The sequence below is a fragment of the Lissotriton helveticus genome, chromosome 5_1, assembly GCF_964261635.1.
Source record: "Lissotriton helveticus chromosome 5_1, aLisHel1.1, whole genome shotgun sequence".
In the NCBI taxonomy this organism is placed as follows: domain Eukaryota; kingdom Metazoa; phylum Chordata; class Amphibia; order Caudata; family Salamandridae; genus Lissotriton; species Lissotriton helveticus.
This window is the reverse complement of record NC_136065.1, coordinates 682,113,065-682,125,174: the sequence shown is the minus strand read 5'-3', so window position 1 is coordinate 682,125,174 and position 12,110 is coordinate 682,113,065. Positions and strand designations below refer to the sequence as shown.

Here is a 12,110-nt window from a genome sequence, read left to right as displayed (position 1 = left end):
AAAGGCCTCACGGAGCCCTAGGGGATTTCAGCCCCCTCGTGCTCCGTGAGGCCTTTGTTTTACAAATTAGAACATTCTGCCTCCGTATCGGGCTCTACTGGCTATTAAAGGCTCACTCCCTTGTTAAAGGCCCTTGCCTTCTGCTTGGGCCTTTAACGTTGGATTGGGCCTTTAATGGCTGGTAGCATCCGCTAAGTCGGGCTCTAAGGCTATATAATGAAAAACAGAAAGATCACCATTGCTTTGTTCAAGCAGAAGGCCTGTGACCACCATTACCATCCCCCAGGCACTACATTGTCTTCAGCGTAGATCTCTACATTCCAGGGTGGTAATTATGTTTACTGTATTCTCTTTGCCTATTTGCTGTTGAATTTGGAAGTAAACAGAATGTAATTGTATTGTAACATTAAATTGTGCTTAGCCACTTGCCTACGTGGGTAGCACATACACTGTGTAGGGTGCGTGACTGGAGGGTATTGTCAGTGTTTTGACCCTATCTTGGTACAGCTCGAATGTAGTGCATGAAGATCACTAAGGTATGGTTATCATGTTACTGGTTGCATCATTTAGTACAGTGAAGGATGAAGAAGACTGAGAGAAAGGAAATCAGTTTACATTTTTCAGTAAGCTGGCAATTTTTGACATCTCTGCAAGACATTTTATGGTATTTCTAATTATAGTGCTCACAGATGATTACCACACTGGGTTGTCCATTCGGAGATTCCTAGTTTAAAGTTCTTGGTCCTGAGAAGGTATAAGTTGAAGTGAGAGATGGTGGGGAAATCTGCATGGACTTTGTTGCCATTGTCCCATGAATGTCTGTCATTGTGAGATGTCAAGAAGCAGCCATGGTATGCACCTAGTTGCCTAGTGGTGGACTGATTTAGAGTCCACAGTTAGCCAGTGGTAAGTGGCAAATCCCTTAAGTTGTACCGTGCCTGTGTAATTGGTGATGGGTGGTTTACTGCTGTGGACTGGTACAGTACTAAGGGATGTATGACGGTACAACGTGTACCGTTACAACGCGTACCTTTACAACGCAGGTTTAACAACGCAAGTCGTTACAACGACTTGCGTTGGGGGGCGCTGGATAGTGAATAGTTTAATTTACTATTCCAACTCCAGTCCCCGTGGATAGTAGGGAAGGTGTTGGATAGTAAATTAAACTATCCCCTATCCTAGAGCGCCCTCCAGCGAAAGTCGTTGTAACGACTTTCGTTGTAAATCCTGCGTTGTAACGGTACCGCGTTGTAACGGTTCAGTTGTAAAGGATGTTTCCCGTACTAAGTGATGGACATGACCAGTCGTGGTTCTGCCTTAAGTGACTGTAAGAGGGCCAGGCAGCAAAAGGTAGCTACTATGGAGCCTGTTTAAACTGCAATGGCTGTCTGACCACTGAATGTTATTTCATCAATATTAGTGATGGCCAGGAGGGTTGTATGTTAATTGGTATTACTATAAAATACTGAACTTGGCCAAAATTTTCATCAAAAGCACTGAAAGTTCTGGAGTCAAAATACTACGTGACAGCAGCAGCCATTGATAGTGAGATTTAGTGCAATGGGCCGGACCAGCAGTGCCTTGGGCTTTGACTGCAAAAGGCAGATCTACAAGGTGCTTGTTTCCCACGGGATTGAAATTCAAGTGTTGGGCAAATTTACAAGAGTGTGATTATCCACTCGCCCTTCCCCATGAAATTGCTGTTTTCATTGTTCCCATGACAAAGAATGAAGCTACAACATGCCCGTTGTTGCTAGAACTCTGTTCTAGGAGCGAGGCATTTTGTTATTCTATCTTCAGATTCACACAGTGCCTCCTCAAAGGGCAGTGATGAATCGAAATTATATATTACAGAGTGAAAACAGTGTTTTGGCTTAGGGTTGCTACCTGCAGACTCGTGAACTGTAATCTTCGGAACCTGTATTTTTGTGAAATCACATTCAGTCAAAGAAAACATACAGTTTTTGCACTCTTGCAGTGGAATTGAGAATATGCTGGGGAATAATATCTTAAAAAGTGAATTGTATTTAATTGTTTCATATTGCTCAGATTTAGTGCCTGGCAGCATTGGCAGTGCTGTAAATTTGTTTGGCATAGGATCAAGAAGCCTTTAGTGGAACGCAGTAGAAGATACAAGTTGTGGTGGGAATTTTCCTATCAGACGTTGATGATAGTTTACATGCAGAGTCATGAGTGCTGTGGCAGTGGGGCTCCATGATTTATCTGGAATGGGGCGGGGGGTCCTTGTGCAATCCGGATTTTTAAGTCTCTGCCTAGGCAGCGCTTGCGCTGTCTCTTCGTGACATGCAGTATTCAGGATGGATGTATGACGTTACAACGCATACTTTTACAACGCATACCATTACAACGAAATTTTTACAACGCAAAAACTTTTACAACGCATACCATTACCACGCAAGATTTTACAACGCATATACCTTTACAACGCATACCATTAAAACGTAAGTATTGGTAAGTATATCATTATTTTTTTAATTTAAATTAATTAAAAATATTGTAATATAATTTAATTTTATTTTATTTAATTAATTTAATTTAAATGTAATTTTATTTTATTTATCAAAAATACACCTGTACCCCAAAAACCCAAAACTGACCCTGAACCCTAAAAATACCCCTTTATCCAAAAACTGAAAACTGACCCTGTACCCTAAAAATACCCCTTTACCTCAAAAACCCCAAGCTGACTCTGAACCCTAAAAATGCCCCTTTACCCCAAAAACCCCAAACTGACCCTGAACCCTAAAAATACCCCTTTACCCAAAAACTTAAAACTGACCCTGAACCCTAAAAATACCCCTTTACCCAAAAACTGAAAACTAACCCTGAACCCTAAAAATACCCCTTTACCCAAAAACTGAAAACTGACCCTGAACCCTAAAAATACCCCTTTACCCAAAAACTGAAAACTGACCCTGAACCCTAAAAATACCCCTTTACCCAAAAACTGAAAACTGACCCTGAACCCTAAAAATACCCTTTTACCCAAAAACTGACCCTGAACCCTAAAAATACCCCTTTACCCAAAAACTGAAAACTGACCCTGGACCCTAAAAATACCCCTTTACCCAAAAACTGAAAACTGACCCTGAACCCTAAAAATACCCCTTTACCCAAAAACTGAAAACTGACCCTGAACCCTAAAAATACCCCTTTACCCAAAAACTGAAAACTGCCCCTGAACCCTAAAAATATCCCTTTACCCAAAAACTGAAAACTGACCCTGAACCCTAAAAATACCCCTTTACCCAAAAACTGAAAACTGACCCTGGACCCTAAAAATACCCTTTTACCCAAAAACTGAAAACTGACCCTGAACCCTAAAAATACCCCTTTACCCAAAAACCCAAACATATAACATTTTAAAAATAATTATATACTTACCAATACTTACGTTGTAATGGTATGCGTTGTAAAAGTATCTGCGTTGTAAAATCTTGCGTGGTAATGGTATGCGTTGTAAAAGTGTTTGCGTTGTAAAAGTTTCGTTGTAATGGTACTGCGTTGTAAAAATTGCGTGGTAAACGTTGCATACCATTCAGGATATGGGCATGAAGCTCCGCCCACTTTCCACCCACCGTTTAATTGGCTCCTGTCATTTCATTTACAAATGGTGGCTTTTCATTGGTCAATAGGCTTAGTAGTCCCTCCTTAGTACCGCCTTTTCTCTTCTAGTAGCCTCCCATGAGGACATCCCTGTTACATGTGTTGTTACTCCTTACATTTTACCAATACGCTCGGAGCACTATTTTCTTACATAGCTTTGTCCTGCCTGCTGTTGCAGACAGGAAACGTTCTCTCTCGCAAAGCTTTTTTTTTATGCAGAGTGGCATGCCTTGGCTAGAATAATTGCAGCCGCACCTTTTGTTTGGTTTGGAATGAAGGACCACGTGCTCTTTATTTACTTTGCTTACGATGGTGGCACCCACGCTTTAGCTGTGAACATCTTAAGCTAAAGCACGGGTTCCTCGATTGCTTTAAAAGTAACGAAATATAATGTTTTTTTTCTATTTCTTTACTTTTCAAGCAATAGCAGCAGAGGCGCTTTAGCTTAAGTTGTTTAAAGCTAAAGCGAGGCTGGCGCCATGGTAACAAAAGTAAATAAACATCAAAAAAGCTTGCTGCTGCAATTGTTTTCTATTTGTTTACTTTTGTTACAATTGCGGCATTCTTATGCTGATATCACAATGTTATGTTAATGTTATGGGGATTTATATAGCGCACGGCTGCCCCAGCCAAGGGGCGTCCCGGCGCTGCGAGCAGACAAAATGCAGAGAGAAGGTAGCACAGATAAGTGACAGATTATTAAAAGAGATGAGTTTTGACGGCCTTTCTGAAGGCTAAGAGGTCCTGAATACCCCGGATGGCTTCGGGCAGACTATTCCATAACTTGGCAGCCAAGAAACTGAAGGATCGGCCGCCTACTCTGGCCAGTCTAGTGCGAGGGATGGTCGCAAGATGTTGCCCCTCTGAGCGGAGCGATCTTCTAGGTGTGTACTCAGACAGGAGGGGGCGCAGCATGGGGGGAGAGGCGGTTTTAAGGATTTTGAAGGCTAAGCATAAAGCCTTGAACTGGATCCTTTTGCCCACCGGGAGCCAATGCAATTTTTTCAAGGCTCCAGATACGGAAGAATGGCGAGGGAGACCAACCAGAGCCCTGGCTGCCGCATTCTGGACTCTCTGCAATCTGGTGGTTTCAGCCAGATTCGCTCCCAATAGGAGAGAGCTGGCATAGTCCAGTCTAGAAAGGATCGTCGCCTGAACAATAAGCTGGCGGGTGCGGCAGTCAAAGAACTTCAAAATGGGCCTGATGTTACGTAGAATGCCAAAACACGTGGCAACCACTTTTTTAGTGTGGTTGGTGAACTTTAAAGCCGAGTCCACCCATACTCCCAGATTTTTTACGCAATCCTTTGGCTTGGGGGGTGGGCCTAAGATGTCAGGCCACCAATTGTCTCCCCAGGACGAGGTGTTTTTCCCCAGAAGCAGAATCTCAGTTTTCCCGGCGTTTAATTGGAGGAAATTCGCCGTCATCCAGTTGGTGATGTCTGTTAGTGTCTGTTTAAAGTGATGGGCCTCCAGACCACTGTTGTTATTCAAAGCCACCACCAACTGGGTATCGTCTGCATAGGATAGCAGTGCGAGTCCATTCCTTCTAGCCACCTCCGCCAAAGGGCGAACATAGACATTGAACAGGGTGGGGCTAAGGGAAGAGCCCTGCGGCACTCCCTGTCCAATGCTATGTTCCTTCGAGATGTAAGGGGGGGTAGAGACTCTAAAGGACCTGTTAGACAGGAAGTCTCTGAACCATCCCAAGGCTACCCCTGTAACTCCAATTTCCTCCAATCTCGTCAAGAGGACCTCGTGTGACACCGTATCGAAGGCAGCACTGAGGTCCAGCAGGACCAGTGCTGCAGTACCGCCGGTGTCAAGAATGGAACGGAGGTCCTCTGAGACACTGAGCAAGGCTGTCTCGGTGCTGTGACCAGCTCTAAACCCGTGTTGGGAGTCATCCAGAATGTTGTTGGCAAGGAGGAAGTCGGACAGGATGTTGTTGACGTGTGCCTCGATGATTTTGGCAGGCCAGGGGAGCAAGGAGATGGGCCTGAAGTTCTCCGGGAGCGAAGGGTCTAAGGTGGGTTTTTTTAAGATGGGGGAAACCCAGGCCTGCTTCCATTTGGAAGGAACACTGGCGGTGGAAAGTGACAGATTGATGATGTCTCGGATATGTTCTGTGATAAGTTCGTGCGCTTCACAGAAAGTGTCCGGTTTTAAGGGGTCAGCCGGGGATCCAGATTTAATCTTTCTGCAGATTTTTTAAAAACTCTGTCGCTCAAGTGTAGGAAGGGAGGTGAGAGAGGGCCTGGTAGGATCAAAGATGACCGATGACTGTGGGCATTTTGGAAAAGTGTCATATATTTTCTTGATCTTATCAGTGAAGAAATTAGCCATGTTATTGCAAAGGTCGGGCGAAGGGGTAGTAGTATTGACGTTTTTTTTTGCAGTGAGGTCTTTCAGAATTTTAAATACAGATTTCGAAGTATTGGAGCTATTGCTGATTTCACTGGCATAATATGCCGCTCTTGTTCTGCAGACCTTACGGTGATAAGTTTTTTGTAGCAGGACATAATCCTGTTTGAGGTTGGCGTCATAGTTTTTCCTCCAACACCTCTCCGCCTTTTTACATTCCTTTTTCAGAGTAGCTAGTTCAGAGTTATACCAAGGACTAGCTGTGTGGGTGCGGGCCTTGGTCCAACAGAGAAGCGCCATAGTAACCTACAGTTAAAACCGTGGCATAGGAAATTGATTTTCGGCAAAACTTTCAAGAGTAGCGAGGCACCCAATGATGCCTGTTTGCATCTAAAAACGCATTCCTGTTTTTAATCACAATTCTGAGGAAGTAGTGGCACTTCTTGTGGTGCTTGCTGCTTTTGCTATTCCTTCAGTCAAAAAAATGAAAGAAAGAAACCAGCTCTCTTTCTGAATACCGAGACGCTCGACTAGCAGTCACGGCATCAAACGTACAAATCCAGTAAAATGACAGTATTATGTTTCTTATAATTGGGTGTAATAAGAGCCCTGACCTCTTGTGGTTGGCTGTTTGGAATGGAAAAGCCTCTGGGGATTAACGTCAAAAAGCGCAGTAGCTCTCTGTGACTGGTGTACTGGTGTACTCTGCTTTTTCTTGCCATTGTTTGGATCAAGTGCACAGGCCTCACTCATTCTTTGTCCCATCTGAGCATTGAGCACAGGGAGGTAGAGCTTGAGTAGATTCGACAGTAGGTATCTGGTGTTCGAAAGAGTAGTTGTTATCAATCCGGTAAGTAATCGCTCATGCATTAAATGGGTAGGGAGCGCTCCATGTAAGAACAAGGATTTGCAATGCAAGTGATGAGTAAGCACACACTTGGTACTTATCGTCCTTGCTTACGAGAAGCAAGGCTGGCAATAAAAGAAGCATAGTTACTATTAGCCTTGATTCTCGTAAGCAATGACTAAAAGTATAAAGTGCGTGTTTACGCACTGCTTGCAGGTTTTCAAAACACATAAATAAAAGACATTACCATTTACATTGCCAATTACTCAAACTCTCGCAAATGCTAGACCTATTGCATTTCAAATGCTTGTTTGCAGAGGCTTCCACTTCAGAGATCGTTTGAAAGTCTGGGGGTTTGTTTGCTTCATCAGGTCAGCGCTGAAGGCATTCAAGAGTTTGGGATACACCATCCTTTTTTTGCACCTTTGGATTTTGAGTTTAAATCTTGCTTAGATGATCAGATATCCGTTGCTGACCTACGGTTAATGCCAGAACTCCAGTGGAGTGGCTGTTTCTGGATGTAATTTTTCTCGGGGATCCCAAATGATTTTGGAGCAATAGTTCCCTTCTTTCAGACACCCACCGGGTTGCATGTGTAGTTTTGCTGCTGACTGTACCGGAGGAGGAATGCCTTCCTGGTCTTATATGTAAATTTGTGATGGACAATATTGTATAAGCAAACATTATGGTATACAGACCTAGTGCCATCGCCTGGCTATCGGTTTCCTGGGAAGCCTGATAACATGAATGACACTCTGGTCAAAGCACAGTTCATATCCTTGGGTGCCATACCATGGAGTGGTCGTGGACAGTCACTAGTAGTGCGGTGGAATGCAAAATTAAAAGCTGCTAAAAAGCTCATCCCAGCATTTTACCTAGTTATTACATCACCATAAGTCATCAGGTATTACATTATCTGACTCCTTTCATCTTGTGTGCTGAAGGTCTGGTGAGGATGGGCTCTAGAGCACAGAGTCAATATCCCCAGAATAGTCCAGTTTGTGAATACCTAGGGTCAGGTCCATTTCCAGTAGGATCCCTGTCTGGGTTTTTCCATAGGAAGATCTTTATTCTTTCCTACCCCAATACCAGAACGATAGTTCCAAGGCTCCACTGGGCTTCCCAAAGATAACCTGCCTACAAACTTGCTGCTCGGTCGCAGGCTGACACTGAGTGGCGACTCCACCGCAAGAGCACCCCAGTCATCTCCCTGTGGGCACTCACCTTGCAATCCTCCCAGGTGCACCTAACTAATTCATCCCTCTTCCTTCCAGGTAATACCTGGTCTTCACCTGGGCTCAGTAATGACCACTGCTCAGAGTACTACAGTTTTCCTGCTGCAAACACCCATTCTGCTAAATATTTTGCATTTTATTCTCTGTCCAACTTTTAGGACATCTGCGAGGTTGGACGTTTTCCTTAGGCCAATGCAAAATCTATTTAATTGAGGTTCCAGATTTCCCGCTTTGGCGCCTGCTGTAAATTAGGTTGCAGAAATGTAGCCAGGAGAGCATTAGCGTCTGAGTAGGAATGGTAATAAAGATTTGTTTTTCATTCTAAAATAACACGTGGGCCAAAAGGAGATTTCCAAGTTAGTTATCAGCAGATTAGATAACAGTGCTCTTGGTGGAACAGCCTATGATAAGAAGTATATGCAAAATCATTTCTCCTATCCTACTTTACCGCACAACCGTTAAGCTCCATCATAATTAATCTGCCTTAGGTTTAAAGACCCAACAATATTTTCACCTGCCACATTTTCTTGGAAACAATATGTGAATGGAATTTTGAAAACAGAACAACCTTAACAATACCTCCTGATCATTAGTAGGAAAGGAATAAAAGTAGAAGCATTATTTTAAAGTTCAAAAGTAAGTTTATTAAGGTAAGGACTACATTAATATATAAGATATAAGGACAATGAAAATATAAGAATTACATACAATATATCAATGTGTAATCAATAAACGAGAAGGGTTCGAGTTAAATACAGTCCAACATACCATGCATAGGTAGGAGAACAACAGCATATGAAAAAACTGTATCATGTATGATATATAGAAGCTTAGAGGACAACATAGAATATAAGTTAAGCCATATAATATCAATCTAAAGGACGTCATGGGGGTTTTGCTACTTCTTGTTGTTGAGGAAAGTAGAAGCGTTATTGGAGCTATCTGGTGACAAGGTGGGGTGGTCCATGTGCCTTGTTCGGGTTGCTATCATTAATTACAGTAAAAAGATGGGTGGGAAATTTCATACCTCAGGTATTGTCTTTGCCCATTTCCCAGACCATGCCCCTGTCTAAGCCGGACTCTACACCTAGTTCATGGGTTTACTTGAATGCCAAAGGACAACCTACTCGGAGGCATGAACTAGCATAAAGTAGTCCTCTCTCAAAATATGCTCTCAGTTCCTAAATAGGAGACATTTTTGTGCCATTTGTGCCGTCTAAGTAGTTCAGTGGCATCCACGGAAGGGCAGTAGTTTGCTGGGCAGTGGACCCAGTGAAGTTTCGATACAAGCAGAAAGGAACAGACATTTGTCTTCATGGCTCACCAGGACATATAGTATTGGCAAACTACTGAGCAGAAAATATTATCTCTATATTTCAAAAGATTGTGCTGTTTTTTTTTGTTTTGTTTTTTGAGCTGAGATAATATTCCCTGTTTAATTCTGGGTGACACTAATCTTTTCCAAAAGCTATTTACTGGGATTTTAGCTAAAGCAACTGTTTGTTGTTAGTTCTTAATAATCAATCATAGCCTTGTATCGGCCTTGAGCCATGCGAACAGACACCGGTGATGTTTTAAATGTGACCCACTCACAGGTTATTTTTAATGATTGGGCAAATACCTTGCCACCTCCTACTTTTTAGTTGATCACTCCCTGTCCTGCAGTATGCTAAGGATTTTACAGTATAATTTGCTAATTCTTCTCTGTCTGTCTATTGGTTCCTACCCGCCTGCCCCTTTCCCTCTCCAACCCCTGTATCCGTCTGCAGTATTGGATAAGAACTTGGTGGCCAGTTGCAAGGACTCCATTGGCTGGATGTTTTCCAAGTTGGACTCGAACAATGACCTGTTCCTGGACCAAGCAGAGTTGTCCTCTATCAACCTGGACAAGTACGAGATTTGCATCCGGCCATTCTTCAACTCCTGCGACACCTACAAAGATGGCCAGGTCTCAACCGCCGAGTGGTGTTTCTGCTTCTGGAGAGAGAGTACGTGAGATACTTCCATTATTTACTTGACATTACACACATCCTAAACTTGGTTATTCGGAGGGGCGGGCTCAAGGGGTCGCGGAGGGGGGAGGAATTCATGGGGGTTTTCGCGGGTGGGGGGGTGTCACGGGGAAATAAAAAAATAAAAGAAATTAAATTAAACTTACCTTTCCGGCGGGTCCTGCGTCTTCTCGGCTCCTGCTGACCTGCTCTCTTGCCTCAGACAGGAACAGGAAGCAGGCAGCCAGCTCCCTCTCTTAATCCAATCACAACTCTGCAAGCAGCGTTGTGATTGGCTGGGAAGGTGCCCAGCCAGGGGCTAATGGGGTGGCCATCTTCTGCAGGCTGCATGGAGAAGGGCAGAGTGTGCATGACTGGTTTGGACTGCCTGAGAAGGCCGACCAAACGGTCTTTGCACACTCAGGAGTGGGCAAACCACTCCTCCCCTGTTCTGCTCAAAGAGCAGGCAGCCCTACCCACCCACCCTCCAACAATGCACAAAGCAAGCATAAAATGGTGATAACCAAAAGTATTACAGTTTTTGTGTTTTGGCTTTCTTGCAGTGCGAGAAAGCAGTGGGGCGACACTCTTTCAACAACTCTACTTATATATTTTGTATACCTTCGATCATCTACACTTGAAAAATGCAAACAGTTCATAAGCATGCCACAGGGCTTTTTCAAATACAAATACTGAAATGTAGACTTTTGAGATTGTCATAAAAAGAACTAAAGTCACCACAAACATAACCAGATTAGGCAGTATCTTGAAGCTCAAATAAAAAAGAACTAGATGGGTAGTGAGAATATAAAATAAAAGAGGAATTAAAGAGAGGAGAGTACTTAAAGAGATTAAATGACTGAATAGAATACACCTGGGTCGATTTATACCAACATTCTCAGTCGCATAACAGTGCTATGGTCTGATTGGCAATATGCTTTTCTCAGTATGGATACAATATTTTTGAGGGTCATTGTGCAAATTGCGATATTGTGACATATAACCCCTGGGGGAAGGTCTAGAAGACGGGGAGCTTATTTCATCATCCTTTCAAAGTACTGTGGCTTCATATAAATAATTTTGTTTATAGAGCTAAAACTCACACTGAATAAGTGCCTTGTGCCTCTATTAAATTCCCCTTTGCTGTGATAATTGCCTCTTTTAATTCGACTTAAATCCTGCTCTGTGCTTTGCAAAGTACATCGAATTTCTATTAAGAGTTAAACCTAATAGGCCTGCATAAAACTGTTTCTGATGAGGCATTGATGTATTTACGTTTTTTCAGAGGTGCATTTTCAATATCATTCGTTTACTTACACTAGTGACTGCAGCAAGCCCGATATCAACATTATGTGCATGTGCATTTATACAATAAATCAAAATATCATCACACCCCAGAGTACACGTCTGTGACATGACGCCGCAAGCTTAGCATACACAATCTCAACACGCAACCTATTAATACTCAAGCGTCCACAACTGCAAACTCATTTAAATCCGTTGCCACATTGGCGATCTTTCGAACAGGGCCATAGATTTTTAGGGCATGGACCAGGCTTTGGCGACTCCTAATTTATTCCAGGTTATTCTAGCTCCCCACACTTCTGTGACAAACCATACTCTGATCGCTATCCCTTGATGGAGGGGAGGTATTCGAACCTCTATCTCACAGTGAAATCATCAAACAGAATCCACCACTGGTCATATAGGGGGCATATTATCAAGGCTGACATTAAAAATTATCACCGGTTTAGCAGCAGAAAACTGCAGCTAAAGCGGAGATAATGGGCTTGATAATACACGCTTGAGAATTCCAGTAGAAGTCCATGTTCTGGTGTGAACATGGGCTTCTATGGGAATTCTCCAGGGCATATTATCAAGCCCATTATCGCCGCTTTAGTGGCAGTTTTCTGATGCTTAACCGGCGATAATTTTAATGCCGTCCTTGATAATATGCCCCATAGTCCTTTCGTTGTTGAATATAGTCCTTTAGATTGCCTTGTGGTAACACAGGCTGACTTTGTTACCTCAAGGCAATCTACAGCG

The 12,110-nt window shown here is 43.1% G+C and overlaps 1 protein-coding gene across 1 annotated transcript in view; it reads left to right on the top strand.

Moving 5' to 3' along the window:
* LOC144754831 (testican-2-like) overlaps nt 1–12,110 on the top strand; it is a 131,972-nt gene that overhangs the window by 77,881 nt on the left and 41,981 nt on the right. Inside the window, exon 6 of the mRNA XM_078643074.1 lies at nt 9,843–10,061. Coding sequence (XP_078499200.1) covers nt 9,843–10,061 — 219 coding nt within the window. The remainder of the gene's footprint in view (nt 1–9,842; nt 10,062–12,110) is intronic.